Source organism: Empidonax traillii, unplaced genomic scaffold (genome assembly GCF_003031625.1).
Source record: "Empidonax traillii isolate 1590-97213 ecotype Southwest subspecies unplaced genomic scaffold, ASM303162v1 scaffold2265:size82072, whole genome shotgun sequence".
Taxonomy (NCBI): Eukaryota; Metazoa; Chordata; class Aves; order Passeriformes; family Tyrannidae; genus Empidonax; species Empidonax traillii.
This window is the reverse complement of record NW_020957458.1, coordinates 24806-45205: the sequence shown is the minus strand read 5'-3', so window position 1 is coordinate 45205 and position 20400 is coordinate 24806. Positions and strand designations below refer to the sequence as shown.

The 20400-nt window shown below is 55.9% G+C and overlaps 2 protein-coding genes across 2 annotated transcripts in view; one reads left to right on the top strand and one right to left on the bottom strand.

Moving 5' to 3' along the window:
* Positions 1 to 234: 234 nt before the first annotated feature.
* On the bottom strand, positions 235 to 16969 carry COPA (coatomer protein complex subunit alpha). The gene is made up of 33 exons (XM_027909621.1): positions 16831 to 16969; positions 15923 to 16036; positions 15523 to 15596; positions 15112 to 15192; positions 14600 to 14676; positions 14029 to 14138; positions 12890 to 12999; positions 12479 to 12578; positions 11536 to 11671; positions 11364 to 11446; positions 11110 to 11260; positions 10698 to 10764; positions 10530 to 10605; positions 9074 to 9156; positions 8148 to 8287; positions 7178 to 7263; positions 6772 to 6910; positions 6494 to 6656; positions 6038 to 6184; positions 5733 to 5922; positions 5536 to 5631; positions 5045 to 5133; positions 4762 to 4885; positions 4317 to 4406; positions 4131 to 4240; positions 3889 to 3966; positions 3724 to 3792; positions 3385 to 3521; positions 2478 to 2664; positions 2285 to 2395; positions 1848 to 2009; positions 1533 to 1727; positions 235 to 828 (listed from the first exon to the last, which is right to left on the bottom strand). Exons 1-33 carry the CDS (start codon positions 16868 to 16870, stop codon positions 769 to 771), a joined length of 3675 nt encoding a protein of 1224 aa, XP_027765422.1. The 5' UTR covers positions 16871 to 16969; the 3' UTR covers positions 235 to 768.
* NCSTN (nicastrin) overlaps positions 16965 to 20400 on the top strand; it is a 14899-nt gene continuing 11463 nt past the window's right edge. The window contains exons 1-5 of the mRNA XM_027909622.1: positions 16965 to 17135; positions 18033 to 18137; positions 18877 to 19000; positions 19504 to 19622; positions 20074 to 20219. Coding sequence (XP_027765423.1) covers positions 17060 to 17135; positions 18033 to 18137; positions 18877 to 19000; positions 19504 to 19622; positions 20074 to 20219 — 570 coding nt within the window. The 5' untranslated portion in view covers positions 16965 to 17059. The remainder of the gene's footprint in view (positions 17136 to 18032; positions 18138 to 18876; positions 19001 to 19503; positions 19623 to 20073; positions 20220 to 20400) is intronic.

Genomic DNA, 20400 nt, shown 5'->3' with positions numbered 1-20400 from the left:
GTGAACATTCCCCTGCACAACTGGAAGCACCAAGATGGGCACATCCCCTTCTTTCCTCCCTTTCTTTTTATGTATAAAATAAAAGGCTTAATATCTCAGTGTTAAGGTTTTGTTTCAGCACCAGGAAAGCAGCCCCAGAGGGGAGCAGGATCCCAGAAATCCCCGAGGTTGGAAATTCAGTGTCACCTCCTGTGTCTCGGCAAAACCAACTGAGCTACAGAACTGGAAGATCGGGGTGGTTGAATTACTTTATTCATGTGTGAAGCTGATTGAAGTTTGAGAAATGTTACCAGGACAACAAAACAAAAGAGTCACCACTATCACAAATGTTGAGCCAGTGCCATTTCCAAGGGGAGAACTGCCCTGGAGTTGGGAGGGGCTTTGCATTGCCACGATTCCCGACAGTGCCACATTCCCAGAGCCATTCCTGGCTCTTCCAAGAAATCCCTTCAGGACCTAAAGGGTGTCAGAGGCAGCTGTTGGCCTCTGCAGCAGTTTCCAAAGTGCTCTGTGGTAACCAGGGCTCGGCAGAGCTGCCCTTTCCCCTCTGGAAAAGATTTGCTGCAGGACAACGGTCCAGGAAAACTTCACACCAGCCCGTCTGGAAACAAGGGAAAATTCCTACTTGGAAGCAGAGTCTCACTAGAGCATTCCTGGGTGGGGACATCAAGTGGGACAGCACAGGCAAGGCTACGGGGAAGAGATGAGGCTACAGGTTGGGATGGGGGAGTGGAATTTGCCCTCACATTCCCCCCAGGACAGGAATTCCTAGCGGAACTGCAGAGGGCTGATGCGCAGCCCGATGACGTCCTTGCCGATCTCCGTCACCTGAGGGACAAAAGGGAGATGATTCACGGTCAAAAGCAACTCAAAATCCCAACCCTGCCTGCAGCCCTTGGAGACTCAGCTGCTGTGGAGAACAGAATCCCAGCTGGGGTTGGAAGGGACCTCTGGAGATCACCCAGAGCAGGTGACACGGGGACACGTCGAGGTGGGGTTGGAATGACTCCAGAGACTCCACACCATCCCTGGGCAGCTGTTCCAGGGCACTCCCACCCTCCATGGAAAGTTTTTCCTTGTGCTGATGTGGAACTGCTTGTGGTTTAGTTTAGGGCCATCACTCCTCATCCTGGGCACCACTGGGAAGAGCCTGGGACCATCCTGACACCCCTTGGGGATGTTTGCACAGATGGATGAGACCCCATCTCGGATGAGGAGGTTGTAGGGATATTTGAGATGTTTGTATGGATTGATGAGATCCCCTCTCAGTCTTCTTCTCTTCTCCAGATTAACCAGGCCCAGCTCCCCCAGTCTCTCCCCATCATGGAGATGCTCCAGACCCCAAATCACCTCTGAACGCACACACAGCCCCTCACCACGAGGTCAGCCCTGAATTCAGGCAGCATTTCAAACCTCACAGCCCCCCAAACTCTTCTCTACCACCAAGTCAGTTCAGGAGGACCAAGGGGGGGGGGGAGCTGTGGAAGGGAATTCCCAAGGGAAACACCCCGGGACGACGGAGACGCCCTCACCGTGGTGACGCGGCAGATCTGCCCGCGGAACTCGGGGCTGTAGCAGGCCCCGCTGAGAGGACACTTCTCCACGGGTTTCCCGCGGTAGATGGGTCTGTAGGAGGCAGCACAGATGTCAAAGGGGTTGTGCATGTCGTAGTTGAGCTGGCAGGTGTCCGTGGGGTTCTTCTCACACGCCGACAGGATCTTGCGCGTCTGCAAAAATAAAAAAAAAAAAAAAAGCGACCGCGTCGACCGGGGTGGCACGAGGAGACCCCCAAAAGCAAAGTCTGTCCCACCAGGGGGTTTATCCACCTGAGCACCTCCCAGACTCACCTGCTGGGCCACCTCGGGCTTCGGGCCCAGCTCCAGCAGCCGGCGGGCGAAAGTCGCTGCCGTCTTGAAGTTCTTGAGTTTGAAGAAGAGGTTGAGGGCGGTTCGGAGCACCAGGATCATGTGCACGGGCTGCAGGTTGGAGTGGGTGAAGTAGGCAGCCATCTGCAGGAGGGAGAAGGGAAAACAGGGCTGCAAACCACTGGCCAGGAGTGGGGATGGCTGGGAAGTGCTGCAAGGGACCCGTCCCTGCCAGGGAAGGAGGGAAAGCAGGGATAGAAGCACTGCCAGGAGTGGGGATGGCTGGAAGTGCTGCAAGGAACCCATCCCTCCCTCACACATAATCCCTGATTTCAAGGTGGAAAAGGGAGAATTCCAGATCCCTGATCCCTATTTTTTCCTGTGAGGGCACAGCCACGCCAGGGGAAGGAATCCTGCACCTCACAGATCCTCTTCTGCTGCTCCAGGGTGTCCTTGGGCAGCTTCTTCCGCTCGATCTCCATGGAGAGCCCCACGATGTATTCCCGGCAAATGGCAATGAGCTGCTGGGCCTGCGGGAAGAGGGACAGAGTCAGGAGTGGCCTCCTGCCCCGTGGACACGCAGAGGGGAGGGGAGGTGGGTCTGTCCCTCACCTCAGCGATCTCCTGCTTGTTGTCCACCACCAGCAAGGGGACGCTGAGCAGGATGGAGCGGAACTTCTCCACGGCCTCCTCGAACTTGCCGGCGGTGGTGAGTTGGTAGCAGAGCTGCAGCCGCTGGATCAGGTCGTTGAGCTTCAGCCCCACGGCGGGGAGGGCGTTTTTCAGGCCGGCTTCTTTCCTGGGGGACACCACACAGAGGTTGGGGACACCACACAGAGGTTGGGGGACACAGCGGGGCCGAGCAGGGACACACTGACTGGAGATCTGTCCCGGTTTTCACGGGATCACTGAGGTTGGAAAAGCCCTCCCAGCCCATCCAGTCCACCCTGTGCCCCATCCCCACCTTGGAGGGGCGTGGCCAGAGAAGGGAATGGGGTTGGAACAGCAGGAGAAGGGGCTGGAGAAACTCCTGAGGGAGTTGGGGGGGCTCAGCCTGGAGAAAAGGAGGCTCAGGGGGGACCTTCTGGCTCTGGAATTCCCTGACAGGAGGGGGGAGCCGGGGGAATTCGGGCTCTGCTCCCAGGGAACAAGGGAAAGGAGGAGAGGGAACGGCCTCCAGCTGTGCCAGGGGAGGCTCAGATTGGCCATGAGGAGGAATTTGTTGCTGGAAAGGGTGGTCAGGCCTTGGCAGGGGCTGCCCAGGGAGGTGGAGGAGTCCCCACCCCTGGAGGTGCCCAAGGACGTGGCACTGAGTGCTCTGTGCTGGTGACAAAGCAAGGATGGGGCACTGGGTGAACTCGGAGATCTTTTCCAACCTCACCAACCCCATGATTTTTCAACAGCACCTTCCAAGCAAGCTTTATTGGAAAAAAACTCATCCTGTGGCTCCCAAGTGTCCAGCAGCTGGCAGGTCCCTGGCACAAGGGAGGGGGGCCCAGAGGAGCTGTCCAGTGCTCACCAGTTGCGGTGTGGGAATCCATACATGGCCGGCAGGCTCGGCAGGGCCTGGTAGGTCGTGCGGCCCCGGGCAAAGGTTTGAAGGAACAGCTGCTTGTAGGGCCCAAAGTTGGTCACTCCCACCTGGTCGTGGAGGAGCTGGAAAGAACAGATGGATGTGGCTGAGGGAAAGCTGGCACAGGCACCACTGAGGCTTCCCCACAGCTTGGTTTCATACCCCAGGCAAAACGAGGCGCGAAACGATGCCCGAAAAGGGGTGTAAAAATGAAGCTTCAGGTGGATGAGGGAGAGAAACTCAAGGAGAAAGGGCACAGTTTATCCCTGGAAAGTCCAAACTTACTCTCATTGCTGTCTCAAAGGAGCCTGCCAGGATGTGGTCAACAGGAAGCTGGGAATTGTTGCACCACACCTACGAGAAGGGAAGGGAAACACGTGGAAGAGGAATTGGGTCCTGCCCTCACCACCCCTCAAAGTTCCCACAATCCAAGCCCTGATTTGGCATTACCTGAGCTGGGCTGGTGCCCTTGGTGGGAGGCACAAAGAATCCATCCTCTGCTGCTCCTGCTGGGCCAGCAGGAACATCCTGGGGGGAACACACAGAGAAGGGATTAGTGGGGGGTGTTTCCAGCACCCAGATGAAATCAGAGCTGTGGGGGACCAAGCCTGAAGAAAGCCCAGAAAACACTTCCCCCACCTCCCTCGCCAGCTGTCAGTGCCTTCCCAAGGAACGACCAAGGAGCTTCCTACCAGTTCAGGGGGAAGATCCAAATCTTCTTCCACTTCCCATCCACCTCCTTCTTCCTGTCCTTTGCCCAGGCCTTCCTCTCCAAAGCCCTCTCCAGCATCCACAAAACCATCTGGAAGGAGGGGGGAAATGTCAGAGCCCTGATAAAGGCCCACACTTTTCCAAGGAAAGCTCTTGGATCCACCCACCTTCATCCAGCTGCAGCTCTGCATCTTCTCCCCAGCCCTCGGTGCCCACGGTGTCGATGTCGATGTCAGCAGCCAGGGCACCTCCTTTGCCTAAAAATAAAGAGCAGGAGCCTCCATGGACTCATCCCTCAAGTGCTAGGCAAAGAATTCCAGGAGGAATTCCCTGCCCTCCAATGGTCCAGCCCCATCTTGTGCTTAAAGGTCAAAGGTTTCGCACGATCCCAGAATCATCTGGGTGGGAAAAGATCATCCAGGATCATCCAGTCCAGCCTGTGTCCCATCCCTACCTTGTCCCCTCTCCCAGCCCAGAGCGCTCAGTGCCACGGCCAGGCCTTCCCTGGACACCTCCAGGGGTGGGGACTCCCCCACCTCTCAGGGAGTTGCAGAGAGCCAGAAGGTCCCCCCACCCTCGAGCTTTCCAAGCTTTCCAGGGACAAGGCCATACCTTTGCTGGCAATTGTTCCCTCAAAGAAGCCCTTGGAGACAGTCAGCAGTGGCCAGTTGGTGTCCAAAGGCATGACAGGAGCGGGAGGCTGCAGCAGCTTCGCGTTGGGATCGATGTCCGGGATCTGAGCAGGAAACAGGCAAAGCCACGTAAGGAAAATCCCATTCTGTGACCCTCCCTTCCCTGAAAGGAGCTGCCCAGCCTGTCCCTCTGCCACCAGATCCCGCTGTCACCCTCTTCCCCAGCTCCAGAGCTCTCGAGGAGCATCAATCAGCTCACGAACCGTTTCCTTTTCAGGATCAAAGGTTTCCTTCAGGCTCTCAGCTTCCTCATCCAGGCCATGAGTTGCAGCTGTGAGATAAGCCAGGGACTCTGGAATTAAAACACAAGGAATCGTTTAGGTTGCAAAGGACCTCTAAAAGATCATCAAGTCCAACCTCCTGACTCCTTTGATGGTCACCCTGGAAATAACAAGAGCACACGTTCTCTGTCACCCAGAGAGGTCCCACAGCAGCACACATGGACACACAGGGGGGATCAGCAGGACATCCAGGTGTGGAATCACACCTCTAAGGTGTCCCTGGGTTTAGGAGTGATCACTGGAATAAGGTCCACAGTTGATTCAGGTCTCACAGATGTTGCCCCAGCTGTTCTGCTCATCCAACTCAGTTCCTCAGGAAAGGGATTGTTCTGACCCGCCTGCAGGATTTATTGTTCATCCCCAAAAGCTTCTGCCCAGCCCACAGGGACAGATTTCGGCGTGGAATTACTCACTTTGCCCACAGTTCTTCAGGATCCTCACTCTCTCTGCCACGTCCCCCAGGTACAAGGCATTCTGGTAGTGCCCGCTCATGTCCTTACGGATCTCAGCTACACCAAGAGGAAAAAGCCACAATAACTCTGCTGCTCTTGGCCTTTTCCTTCTGGGAATGCTCCTGGGGGATCTCCTTTGCCACCACCCCGGCACTCACCGATCTTCATCATCTTCCGAAGCTTCTCCAGGTTGCCGGTGATGAGGTAGAGGAAGGAGAGCCTGTCGAAGTTCTTGGTGCGCTGGTAGCACATCTCCACGATCTGGTGGTTCCCCTGCAGCAAGGCCACCTCTCCCAGCTTCTCCCAGCAGTTCTTGTCATCCAGAGCTTTGGCTGCTTCCAGAGCAATCTAAGAGGAGAGGTGACACTGTCCCTGAGGCCTGGCAGGCCGGGAGTTTTCTCTGCAGGCTCCTGTCGATGTCCCGCAGGGATGTGCCTTTCCCTCAGCCCCACCAAGCGCTCACCTCGATGTTGCCACACTCCAGGGCCAGGCTGAAACGGGTCTTCTCGTCCTTGACAAAGTGCAGGGCCACCTCTGGGTAGCCCTTCTTCTGCAGGTAGGCGATGATGGACTGGCCCACCAGCTTGGCGTTCCTCACCATGTGCAGCACCTGCCGAGGGAACGGCCCCCGTGAGCACCTTCCCCACCCCTTCCTCAGGTTTGGTGGAGTGACAGGACAAGGTGGGGATGGGTTCACGCTGGCAGGGGGGAAATTTGGGTTGGGGAGGCCCCCCAGCACAGCTTGCCCAGCAAAGCTTTGGCTGCCCCATCCCTGGGAGTGTCCAAGGCCAGGTTGGAGCAATCTGACCTAGCGGGAGGTGTCCCTGCCCATGGCAGGGGTGGAACGGGATGACCTCCCTGACCCCCTTCCAACCCAACCATTCCCTGATCCCCCCTGACTCTGCGCTTCCCTCCTCACCTCATCATACTTCCTGTTGATCAGGGCCAGCTTGAACTTGAACTCGGTGGGGTCGATGGTGAGGACGCGGGGCCGGCACTCCCTGTCCAGGCAGTACACGTTGTTCCCCTTCACCCGCGTCACGTAGATGGGCAGGTCCAGGGTGCGGATGATCCCGTGATCCCTGTGCCAACACAAGCGCCCCCAATGCTCCCGTAGGGCCGTGGTCTCCACCCCAGAGGAGACCCAGAGCTCTGTGTGTTGTTTTGAAGTGGGGCTGGCGGCCCCCCTGGACTCACCCCGTGGTCACGGCGTATTTGATGTGGTTGCTGGTGGTGTAGATGAAAACGCCGCTCTCGTCCCAGGCCCCGCTCTTGACACGGATGTTTTCGTGGATGTTGCAGAGGGACTCCAGCTTTCTGTTGCAGATCATGATGGCTGGGGAGGGAAGGAAAGCAAAAGTCAGGCTGGGGGAACCTTCTGCTGCTAAAACAGTTGAATTGTTGGAACGGTTTGGGTTGGATGGACCTTGAGGATCACCCCGTTCTGTGAAGGGATGAAGTGGCAGGGCCTACACTGCCAGTGTCTTCACCTGCACCTTCACAGCTTCTCCAAAGGGCCAGGCTTGGCTGATCCCCAGCCAAGGAAGTGGCCAAAGGATCCAGGTAAAACACGGATCCAACCCCCTTTACCCACCCCACTCACCGTGCTTGGCCAGCAGGGCCACGTGGGACATGTCAGCCGACCAGATGACGTATTTCACCTTGGAGATCTTCACCGAGGCCAGAGTCCTGGGAGGGGACAGCAGTGCCATCAACACACCCCACCACCCCAGCAAGCTCCAGGACCAAGCTCTGCACAAGAACCCCCCCAGTGCCCAAGAGCCTGGACCCCATTTCAGGTGCCCCGAACCTGCTTTTTTCCTGCTCTGGAGCTACAAAATCCTGAGGCAGGACTGAGGGTTTCTGCAGCAAAAACAACCCTTTCTGCAGATCTGAGCAGTAACAAATGTGCTGGAGGGACAACTGACTTCCAACCCCAGGTTTGTGAGAGGCTTTGGGAGCAGAAGGAGGGGAATTGGGGATTTCCAAGCAGCGTTTGCAGCGTTGAATTCCCTCATCGCTTTCCCGACAATGGAAAGGCAAGGCATAAAAACAGGGAGATGAGGCAAATTCTGGGACACAATCAATCCATAATTGATCTGCAGATAATCCAGAACCTTCTGAAGCCTCCAAAGATGGCCAAAAGCACCACCCCCGTGCCTGTTCTTTGTGGCCAGGGCTCGTCCAGCAGCGTGCAAGCCCAACGAGCACCGAGATGCAAAACCTGCGGACACGAATTCCAACCAAGCTGAGCTTGATCGAGTCTGGGCTTTTTGATGCCTCTCCCCTTTTCCAACACCCCATTCTGCAGTCCCAGGCTTTCCAAACATCTCCCTGTGATCCATGGCACGACGCCTGTGGCATAAATTACTCCTTGGCTGTGTTTACTCTGCTCTTCCTAACAGTTGTTGGCCGTGGTTTGGATCAGCCCCGACGCAGCTGAGGCTGAATTCTGAGGGCATTAATAGCCACTACTTGTCCCCTGAGGGCTTAAAACTGCAGGATTAGGATATTAAAGCTTAAAACTGCAGGATTAGGGGTAGGAAAGCTTCTCCCAGAGGCCAGGGTCTCACCGTTTCTGCTGCACGTCGAAGAGGGTGATGGAGTCGGTGTCTCTCAGCAGAAGGTTCCCGGTGCCAGCGTAGAAAATCTCATCACAGTTGGGCACCTGCACCTTCTTTGTGATCTCATTCTTCAGGTTTTTGATGAGGATCTGGGAAATTTGACACCATGGGAGATTTTACAGTGGAATTCTGGATTGCTGGGGAGAGCACAAGATGTTTCTTCCCCTTCGTGTAAATTTTACCGGGGTGGTGTTTCCATGACTGCCTTTTCCCCTTCTTTCTCCTACTGCACTCCAGTGCAAATAAAGAGCTTTATTAAAAATCTAACCTGCATTTTCACAGAATCCCAGAGGCTGGAAAAGCCCTCCAAGGTTACCAAGTCCACCCTGTGTCCCATCCCCACCTTGTCCCCCAGCCTGACACCCCCCACCTCCAACCTCCTTCCAGGGAGTTGCAGAGAGCCAGAAGGTCCCCCCTGAGACTCCTTTTCTCCAGGATGAGCCCCCCCAGCTCCCTCAGGAGTTTCTCCAGCCCCTTCTCCTGCTGCTCCAGCCCCATTCCCTTCTCTGGCCACGCTCCAGCCCCTCAATGTCTCTCTCGTCTTGAGGGACCCAGACTTCAACACAGCACTCAAGGCGACTCTCCCCAGTGCAATTTTCACTGTTTTCCCCTTCCATTCCCGCTGTGGAAGTGCCCTGGGTGGCTTCCCAGCTTTGTTTTGGTTGCATTTCACCCCTGAACTCACCTCTGAGCTCAGATTTACTGCCCAGAAGCTCAACACCCGTTTTCACTCGTCCCCACGCGACAACCCCCTCTGTGCTTGTCTGACAGAGACTTCCAACAATCCTGTTATCCCAACCTCCCTGTTTTCCACCCAGCACCACCCTCCTCGTTAGGACAATGACTCCCCCCAGGGTGGGGAGCTCAGAGATTACCGAGTGCATCCGATCCAGGACAGCGAAGCGGTTCCGAGCCACCCACACGGCCGTGAGCCCCGAGGAACGTTTCCCTTCGGGAGCTGGGAAATGGCAAACACACAGGAGTAAAAAATAATAAAAAAACAAACCTCTGGCAGGCTCTTTCCAGCCTTGCAACCCGCTCCTGTTTCACCCCAGGAGTTGTTTTCCTCCTCCCCCCCTCTCTGGGTGGTGGTGTGGGGCAGTGCCAGCCTCGTGTCCAGCCGAGGGAGGTGGAATGGCACAGGGATGGGCAGTGCTGGGGTGACAGCACGTCCATCACACTAAGGAGCTGCAAAGGGAGCAGCCAAAGAGGTGTCAGAGTGTCCTGTCCCTCCATCCCTTCTCCAAAGTCTCCCCCCACGTTCCTTTGTGGCCCCTTCAGGTCCTGGAAGGCCCCACTCAGGTCACCCCAAAAAGCTTTCTCTTCTCCAGGCTGAACAATCCCCAACTCTGCCAGCCTTTCTGATGGATCAGAGCTGCTTGTTTGGGGGATTTACCACTGACTGTAGATATTCATCAACCACTAAAATTTCTGGAAAACATTCTTAAATTTCACATTTTCACGAGGCTGAGACACCTCCTTGTCTGGAAGATGAATATCCCAGTTCCTCATTTCAACTCTGTCCCCAGACAAGTCGGGCTTTGAACACCTCAAACAAAATACTTCAAATATATTCAGCAACGTTTCAGCTGTGAAAACTTCCTAAAACGCCCTTTTCTCCTTCCCTTTCTGAATCCACCTTTCTGACTGTGCCCAACAGAGAGAACAGTCCCTTCACCACCCCCTCAGGAATCAATAAATCTCTTGCCCAAGTGAGCTGCTTTCCAGCCCCACTCATCCATCACTCCCCCTCATTCCCAAATCTTTACTGCCCTGACGACAGAGGCAGGAGGGACCAGCTGGAGTTTCAGCTCCCAAATGGAATCCACACAGTTATGAGAAAGAATGATTTGGGTTGTTTGTTTGGTTTTTTTTTTCCCCTAAATCATGTTCTGACTTGTAAATTGCCCAAAACTGATGCGGAATTTGCCGAGAGGAAAAATGACTCCTGGCACTGACACTTTTACAGCCACTTTTCAGAGGATAAAAACCTCTTAGAACAAACCAAATCTGGTTGAAATCCATCTCTGGTTGACAAGCCAGGAAATCTCCCGCTGCGTGGAAAGGGGGAAAACGGAAAGTTCCTAATAACCAAATTATAAAATATAGATTTGGAGCAGTAAAAGTTTGGGATGAACATGAATTTTTCAAGTCAGGCTGGGGTGATAGAGTGGGCAGGGAGCTGCCAAATGACATGTGCTGCAGGGACACTGGGAAAAACAGGGAGGAGGAGGGAAATGAGGGATTTTTTTTTATACAAGACACACAGAGAGTTGGAGAGAGGAGGAGGAGGAGGAAGGGACAGGGATAACCCCCCAAGGGAACACCCACCATCCGGATTTTGGGAGTCAGCATCCTTGGGAATGGTGTAGAGATCGTAAGTGCTGTTCTCCAGGTTGCTGGCTCTCTGTGGAGAGGGGAGAGATCATTTTAAGGGAGGGGGAAGGATTTCAGGGAATCAACATTCCAAAGGCACATTTGTGAACAGGAGGGACTCACGGTGCACAGGAGGACGGCGTTCTCAGCGGGGTTGTAGGACATGTTGAACACGGGGAACTTGGAACCGCTGAGGAAGAGCCATGGAAAAAATAAAAAACAAACAAACAAACAAAAAAAGGGACGTTCTGAGTGGAATTATCTTCTGATAAATGGCCTTTGTTTTCCAAAGGCAGCAAAAAACAACACCACAACAACATCAGCATTTAATAAACTAAAGAGCTGCTAAAACTCCTAACTACTTAACTGGAAAGATTTTATCTAAGCAGACAAAAAACTCGAGCTAAACCCACTTCTTCAGGCTTTCTAAATCCTTCGGGGGTTCCTCAAAGCAACACCACGACCCGAAGAGCAGCAAAGGTGGGATCGAGGACACTGGGACACCTCCTGAGGACAGGCTGAGCCACCTTCTTACCTTCTCAGCTGCATGACAGCCACGTCCTTGGAGCTGTTGAAGTCCAGCTGACGGAGGAAGCGGTCCTTGACGTAGTAGAGCATGTTCCCGTGCACGGCGTAGGCAGGACGCTCCCGCTCCAGCTTGAAGACAATCATGCCACCATCATGGCCTGGGGGGGGGAAAAAAAAGGTGGGAATTCAAGGAAAGAAAAGCAAATCCTCCATGGATTTGTTTGGGCCTGAGGAGGAGGGTTTGATTTTTATTTTTTTTACCTGCAGCAAAGAGGTTGAGGTTGGGATGAGCAGCCAACACCCAGAAGCGATCGTGGTCGCGCCGGAAGGTCTGGACGCCCGTCCTGCACAGGAGGAACAAAGGGGTTGGGGGTAACTTTCCTTCCTAGGGGTGGAAAGCTTCCTGCTGCTGGTGGCTGAGGGAAGCACTGACCGTTTGGACATGTCCCACACACGGATGCTCTTGTCCTCGGAGTTGCTGAGGATCAGCTCCTGGCGCGGGTGGAACACGGCGCACGAGACGTTGTTGTAATGGCCCCGGCACGTGTCCACCTCCCAGGCCTTGGATTCTAAACACACAGAGGGGGAAAGAAGGAGGGAAAATCAGTCTTTAGACCTTCCTGGCCTGTCAGACCTTCCTGATAACACACAGAGTGTTGTGTTATTTGGGGGGGTTCAGCTGACAAAAGCACAAACGTTCCCCATGGAGGCTCCTGGCTCTGGAATCATCATCTCCCTTTCTTACTCCATCAGTGCATAGTCAGAATACTTCAGAGAGTCGAGTTGTTTTATTTACTCTTGCAAGCTTCTGCTCAGAATCCCTGAGGTTGGAAAAGCCCTTCCAGCCCATGGAGTCCCCCCTGTGCCCCATCCCCACCTTGTCCCCCAGCCCAGAGCACTCAGTGCCACAGCCAGGCCTTCTTTGGGCACCTCCAGGGGTGGGGACTCCCCACCTCCCTGGGCAGCCCCTGCCAAGGCCTCACCACCCTTTCCAGCAACAAATTTCTCCTCATGCCCAACCTGACCCTCCCCTGGCACAGCTGGAGGCTGTTCCCTCTCCTCCTGTCCCTTGTTCCCTGGGAGAAGATCCTTGGGATCCCCCTCCTGTCAGGGAGTTTCAGAGAGCCAGAAGGTCCCCCCTGAGCCTCCTTTTTTCCAGGATGAGCTCCCTCAGCTCCCTCAGGAGTTCTCCAACCCCTTCCCCAGCTCCGTTCCCTTCTCTGGACACGCTCCAGCCCCTCCCTGTCTCTCCTGCCGTGAGGGGTCCAGCCCTGGACACAGCACTTCAGTTGCCCCTTCCCAGTGTAAATCACCTCCAGGTTCAGCTCCAACCTCAACTCCCAACCCCCTTGTCCCCCCTCAGAGAATCCTCTCACCGTTCATCCTCCAGATCTTCACCTGCCGATCGTCGGCTCCCGACACGATCAGGGGCATGGTGGGGTGGAAGGCGGCCCAGTTCACCCCCCGGTCGTGGCCCTGCAGGAAAGAGGAGCCATTTGGGGACAGAAAGGGACAGGTAAAGGAAGGGCAAAGCAGCAGAGACTTTCAGACAGGTTTGCCCACAAGCCAGCTTTTGCTGATTCCACAATCTACAAGATGTTAATTATTAGTCCGCGGAGCCACGTCAGGCGTTTGAACTCCGGTTTTCCTGACATTTTTAACTCTGGTCTCCTGACATTTTTAACTTTGGTTTCCTGATGTTCCTCAGGGCTTTTGGAGGACCGTCTGTGTCACAGGGATTTCCTCTGCAGGGGCTGTGCTGCACACGCAGGTGGTTGGGGTTGTACCTCCAGGACGTGTTTCACCACCGCGTCCGTTGTCCCGAACAAATCCACGCCCGTGATTCCCCTGACATCCGACTCCACGGCTCCAGGGGACAGGTTCTTCTTCCTCAGGCCTCGTGAAGCGAAAGGGGAAGAGGGAAGAAGCATGAGAGGAGGCAGAAGTTTTATTACCACAGGAGCCCTGAGGTTGGAAAAGCCCCTCAAGGTCAACGAGTCCACCCTGCGCCCCATCCCCACCTTGTCCCTCTGCTCAGGGAGGAGGATTTGGGAATGTGACCTTTAAACTCGTGTAACTGAGGGCACGGAAGGGTCCACGATCCCAAAAACCTGCTGGAAAAGCTCCCGCTGCTGCCAACAGTCCACAGCACACATGGAGCTCCATGACAAGGATTATGGACAAGCAGCACCAGACAAAGTGGGATATAACTCCTCCCAGGAGACTGCTGGAGCCGGAGCAGAATCCTGATAAGGACATAAGTCATCCTGGGGAAAAACTGTGGAGTGGGATGACGTTTGGAACCCGTCCCTCGTCTCCCTGTCGGGTTTTTCCACACACCAAGCGCTGCTGTCCGACCAGAGCGACAGCTGAGTCAATAATCCAGCACATCCCTAAACCCCCTCACCACGGATCAGGCGAGGAAAAACAGCCCTGTACCATCTCCAAACCAATTTGGCAGCTGGAACTCTGCTGAGAGCGAGTTTTTTTTTGGGAGGATGGAGCAGCAGAGCTGTTAAACTCCCTGTGCTGGCAGAGCTGAGGGGGGGGAACAGGTTTTAAATATCCAGGATATCCTGTCCCCTGGATATCCTGAATATTGACACAGCTGGCAGTGCCTGAGCCTGTGCCATGAGCACAGTGTGTCCAACCAGAACTGCCACAGGATCTAGAACAATCTACGCTGTAACGCCACCATCCCCCACCATCACTTAAAATCACCCTTATTTCCAGCTTTTCCTTCCAGATTTCATCCCAGCACCTTCCTATTTCACTCCAGCACCTTGTGGCCTGGATAGAACTGAGAAACAGCCTCCTTTGCTTCAGGATGAGCCCCCTCCCAGCTCTCCCTCATAGGATTGACTCTCCAAACCCTTGTTTTTGAGGTGGGCTTTGCAAAACCATGACACCCCCCTTGGCAGCTCACCAGAGATATCCCAAACCCTCACGGTCTGATCCAAGCTGGCAGACACCACCAGGTCCTCCGAGGGGTGGAACTGGGCACACATCACGTAGTGGTTGTGTCCTGTCAGGACACTGGGAGGAAAAAAAAAAGGGGCAGAAAACACCATTAAAACTGAAAATATATTAATAAACACCTCCATTTGCATCTACAGCAACGAGCTCAGAGATTACTGAGTGCAGGATTGCCAAAAGCTGCCCCGCAGGGCTGAACACATGGAACTGTGGAATGGGATGGGTTGGAATGATCCTTAAAGGTCACTGAGACCACGGGCAGGGACACTTTTTGCTATGCCAGGTTGCTCCAACCTGGTCTTGGACACTCCCAGGGATGGAGCAGCCACAGCTTCTCTGGGCAAGCTGTGCCAGGGCCTCCCCACCCTCACAGGGAGGAATTCCTTCCCAATATCCAACCTAAACTCCCCCTCTTTCACTTTGAACCCTTTTCCCCTTGTCCTGTCACTCCAGTTCCTGATAAAAGAGTCCCTCTCCAACATCCCTGTTCTTTTTTTGAAAGCCCCCCTCCTCAGTCTCACCAGACACAAGTCCTGGACTGCCAGTTCCACACCCGGATGGTCTGGTCATCAGAAGCGCTCAGGATCCAGGGATATTCCTTAAAAAAAAAAAAAAAACCACAACAAACCTAAAGTATTCTGCACGTGAAGCCCTCCCCACGTGATGATTTCCCAACCGTCCCCCAGGAATCCCCAAATCACTAAAACTTCCAAGATCATCAAGGCCAAGCTGTGACCCATCCCCACCTCAGTCAGCGAGTGCCACATCCAGTCATTCCTTGGACACTTCCAGGGATCCAGGGGCAGCCACAGCTTCTCTGGGCAACCTGTGCCAGGGCCTGCCCACCCTCCCAGGCAACAATCCCTTCCCAATATCCCATCTAAACCTCACTCCCTGTCACTTTGGAGCCATTCCCCCTTATCTGGGAAAGTCCCTCTCCATCCTCCTTGTCTCTTTGGCACCCAATCCAACCCAGGAAATCCGAGGGCATTCCCTGTTCCCCCCCCCCCAACAAAGCAGCAGGAAAACTCACATGGTGGAAGAAGGTGGTCCTGATGTAATCCAGGTGGCCCAGCAGGGTGAAGAGGCAGCGGCGCAGCTTGTAATTCCAGACCTGGAATCACAGAACCACAGAACATCCTGAGCTGGAGGATCCTCCAAGTCCAACTCCACAGAGCAGAATCCCCCTGGGATGTTTTGTTTTGTTTTTTTTTTTTTGTCTGCATTCCCACATCTCAGCTCAACTCTTCCATCTTAAAAAGTTGTTTTAAATTCAAATTACAATGAGACTTTGCCCACCACCCTTTTATCATCTTTTCCTACAATCTTCTGAGTTGGAAGGGAGCCACAAGGATCATCCAAGTCCAAGCAGTTTCTTTCATCTTCCCTTCCCTGGGTGGCACCTTTTTAGAGACCAAGAGCCAAAAAAAGGAAATATTTTTACCTTTATTTTGTAATCATCACCTCCAGAAACAAACAGGGGCTGCTGTTTGTGGAAATCAATTCCTCGGACGGGTCCTGCAAACGGGAAAAGCAGGGATGGTTGGGAGCAATCCCTGCACCTACTTACAGGCTGCAGTTTGCCCTTCTCCTCCCTCCTGCTGCTACTGAGGAACCCCAGAGCTTTAAATCACAGCAAGATGTTGTGTAACAGCCTGAAACTCCATCCCCAAACCCTTCCTTTCACAGAATCCTGGAATATGCTGGGTCGAAAGGGACCCACTGGGATCATCCACGTCCAACTCCTGGCCCTGCACAGACACCCTAACAACCCCAGTTCCTCCTCCTGCAACCCCACCATCCCTCCCCAGGCAGGTCCCCCACCTCCCTGCCGCCCCACTGACCGTCGTGCTCGTCGAACTTGTCGATGAGGGTGCACATGCGATAGTCCCACAGCTGGATGACCCCATTGTGGAGGCTGGTGAGGATCCAGGGCCGCTTCGGGTGGAAGCTGAGCCCTGTGGAGACACACGGAGAGGTGAGGGGGACACCAGGGGAGTTGTGTCCTGCCCCCCCTCAGGGACCTCAGGGCCGGGCGGGATCTCCTGGCTCAGCCCCCCCTGTGACTGAATTATTGACGGAATTATAGAATCATGGAATGGTTTGGGTTGGAAAGGACCTTAAAGATCATCCTGCCACGGGTAGGGGCACCTTCCAGCAGACCAGGTTGCGTGAACGCTGCCGGGGATGGGGCAGCCACAAGGATGGATTTTAGCTTGGAAAAGCCCTCCAAAGATCATCCAGGATGCCCCATCCCCACCTTGTCACTCAGTGCCACATCCAGTCCTTCCTCGGGCACCTCCAAGGGGTGGGGACTCCAAACCTCCCTGGGCAGCCCCTGCCAAGGCCTGACCACCCTTTTCATGGGGAAATTCCTGCTGATGCCCAACCTGCCCCTCCCCTGGCACAGCTTGGGGCCGTTCCCTCTCCTCCTGTGGGAGAAGATCCTTGGGATCCCCCCTCCTGCCAGGGAATTCCAGAGCCAGAATATCCCCCCCTGAGCCTCCTTTTCTCCAAGCTGAGCCCTCCCAGCTCCCTCAGGAGTGTCTCCAGCCCCTTCCCCAGCTCCGTTCCCTTCCCTGGACACGCTCCATCCCCTCAGGGTCGCACCCCGGACTCCGCAGCGTTCCACGTCCCCTCCCCATCCCCGCCCCGCCCGCGCCGCCATCGCCTCCCCTCGTTTATCTCCTTTAGGCAGAAACATTTTTTTCACAACTCGTGTCCATATCCCCCCCACATCCACCGCCGTTACCTTTCACCCGGGCCGACTTGGTCTCGAACTTGGTCAGCATCGCCCCGGCCCCGGCCCTGCGGTCCCCGCGGCCCCCGCGGCCCCCGCTCCACGTCAGCGCCCCGGAACCGCCTCGGCCGCTTCCCCTTCCCGCTCCACCCCCCTGCAGCTCCCGGCGGAAAGGGAAGCGCCGGGCGATCCCACAGGGGCAGGGGAAGGGGCAGGGGCAGGGCCAGGGAGCCGCCGGGGGATGGAGGCAGCGCCGGGGCGATGGCGCGGCTGCCTCGGGCTCGTCCGGGCGCTGCTCGTGGCCGCGCTGGCGGCGGGTGAGGGGGGCGCGGGGCTGGGGCTGGGGCTGGGGGGGGGGAACCGGGCGGGGGCCTCGGTGAGCTTGAGGGGGGAGGTTGGACCCTTCACCCACCCTAACCTTGGGCCACCCCCCTGAGCTGGGGAGGGGCTCCTGTACCCCCCCATCGACCCCTTTGGGTGTCCCCTCTGAGCTGGGGAGGGGCTTCTATACCCCCCATCGACCCCTTTGGGACACCCCTGTAAGCTGGGGAGGGGCCCCTGTACCCCCCTCGACCCCTTTGGGTGTCCCCTCTGAGCTGGGGAGGGGGCTGGAACCTTCACCCACCCAACCTTGGGACACTCCTCTGAGCTGGGGAGGGGCTCCTGTACTCCCCTCGACCCCTTTGGGTGACCCCTCTGAGTTGAGGGTGGGCTCCTGTACCCCGCACCGACCCCTTTGGGTGCCTCTCTGAGCTGGGGAGGGGCCCCTGTACTCCCCATCGACCCCTTTGGGTGCCTCTGTGAGCTTGAGGGGGGGGCTCGGACCTTCACCCACCCAACCTTGGGACACCCCTCTGAGCTGGGGAGGGGCTTCTATACCCCCCACCGACCCCTTTGGGTGTCCCCTCTGAGCTGGGGAGGGGCTCTTGTACCCCCCTCGACCCCTTTGGGTGACCCCTCTGAGTTGAGGGTGGGCTTTTGTACCTCCCCTCACACCCCTTTGGGTGCCCCCTGTGAGCTGGGGAGGGTCTTGTGTCCCCTCCTTCCCATCGACCCCTTTGGGTGACCCCTCTGAGTTGAGGGTGGGCTCTTGTACCCCCCATTGACCCCTTTGGGTGCCCCCTGTGAGCTGGGGAAGGGGCTCAGACCCCTCCCCACCCCCTTCAGAGCTCCCCCCTGAGCCGTGGCCGTGCCGTCCTCCTCCTCCTCCTCAGGTTCCTGCCATGGGAATTCCGTGGAGAGGAAGATCTACATCCCCCTCAACAGGACGGCCCCCTGCGTGCGGCTGCTCAACGCCACCCACCAGATCGGCTGCCAGTGTGAGCCCACTGGGGGGTCCTGGGCCTGGGTGGGGGGCTGTGAGGAACCCTCCCGGTGCCCCTTGTTCCCTGCGCCTCTTAATCGTGCTGATAATGAATCGTGGAATAGTTTGGGTTGGAAGGGACCTCAAAGATCGCCCCGTTCCACCCCCTGCACTGGGGCAGGGGCACCTTCCACTAGCCCAGGTGGCTCAGAGCTCCATCCAGCCTGGCTTTGGGATGGGCAGCCACAGCTTCTCTGGGCAACCTGTGGTAGATAACCCAGGGTCCAAGGTCCTCTGACTCCTCTGCCACCCGGGACCTGATCCTGGCGTTGGGACATCCAGGCTTGGGAGTTGCCAGCGGATTGTGGGTGTGGTCAGAGGGCTTGGTTTGATCAGCAGTGTCGTGTGGAAAGTGGTTTGTCCATCTTTGGAGAAATCCCGGAGTAGCTGGGGCTGGAAGGGACCTCTGGAGATGACCCAGCGCAAGGCAGGGTCACCCAGAGCAGGTGACACGTCCAGGTGGGGTTGGAATGACTCCAGAGGGGAAGACTCCACACCCTCCCCGGGCAGCTGTTCCACCCTCCGTGGGAAGAAGTTCTCCCTCATGTTGAGGTGGAACTTGTTGAGGTTTAGTTTATGGCCATCCCTCCTTGTGCTGTCACTGGGAGGAGTCTGGCACTGCTTTCCAGGGTGGGTTTGTTTTTTTGGGGGATGGAGGAAATAAATCCCATGGAGGGCCTGCTGTCATCCCACAGCCTCCATCAGCGGGGACACGGGGGTGATCCATGTGGTGGAGAAGGAGGAGGATCTGCGCTGGGTCCTGGCTGATGGTCCTCACCCGCCCTACATGATCCTGCTGGATGGCAACCTCTTCAACAGGTCAGTCAGCACCTGCTTTTATCTCCCCAGGGAGCCCAGAAGTCTGTTGATCTGGTGATTAAATGTCATTTTTTTAACTGGCAGGTGACAGAGTCAGCTCTGACTGCCCCCCAGTTCTTGTGAAGTCGAACCATTCGTGGTTTTTACTGGGGTTTAGTGACTTTTTCTTCTTATCCTTGGTGGGGAAAGAGCTCCTCACACCCTGTTCACCTCCACAGCAGCTACTAAAGGCCATGAAATAATAGCCTGTAACTTAATTACAGCATTAAAATTAAACCCCAGCACTGAGGGGTCCCTTCTCTCCCTGGGCAGAGCAGGAAGGACGTGGCTGAATTTTTCCTCTTGTTGCTTTTTTTTTTCACAATAAGCTCAGTTCTGAGATAAAAACCGAAGCTTAATTTGATCACAAGCTCGATTGCAATTCATCATCATCATCATCAAGTGTGGGATTGCAGCTCTTCCTTAGTGAATCCCTCATTTCTGGGGTGTTTTCCCTCCTCCAGGAAGGTGTTGCTGCAGCTCAAGGGAACCTCCCGAGTGTCGGGCCTCGCCGTGGCCGCCGCCAACCCCAGCCCTCCCCAGGGGTTCTCCCCTGGCTTGAAGTGCCCCAACGACGGGTTTGGTGAGGAGATCTTCCATCTGCTGGGTGGGGGGAGGGAGGAATGGTGCCTTTTCCTTGGATGGGCCGAGGAAGCGCGAAGGATCTCGGCGGGGGAGCTGAAATGGCAGCGACACTTGGGATTCTTCCAGCACGGGATGGGCTCAGGGAAGGGGTGGATTTGATGGGTGGGCTTTTTAGGTGGTGAAAAAAAGTGGTTGGGGTTGGTTGGAATGTCACATCCAGAGGGTCGTGGTCAGGGTCCCACTGGACATCAGGGTGACCCTCGTGGGGGGACCAAACTGGGAGCAGTGTCGTTAATGACACGCACACAGAGGGGCTTGGAGCAGCCTGGGCTGGTGGAAGGTGTCCCTGCCCGTGCCAGAGGGTTGGGATTGTCCAACCCCAAACCTCCTGAGCTCTGTTCTGCTGCTGCTGCTGCAGGCTCAGATCGGCCCGTTCTCCCCGTTCCCAGGTGTGTATTCCAAGGATTACGGCCCCGAGTTCGCTCACTGCAACACCACCGTGTGGAACCCCCTGGGCAGTGGCATCTCCTACGAGGATTTTGACTTCCCTATTTTCCTCCTGGAAGATGCCAACGAGACCCAAGTGATTAAACAGGTACCTCGGCGGGCAGCAGAGAGGAGCTGCTGCTCCTCCCGGCAGAGGGGGGCTTTGTCCCCCCGTGGTGAAAAAATACAACAAAATCCCACTGAGTTATGCCATGATTTCCATTCCCACCCAGTGTTACCTGGATCACAACGTCCCCAGGGATGGATCTGCCCCCGAGTACCCCCTCTGT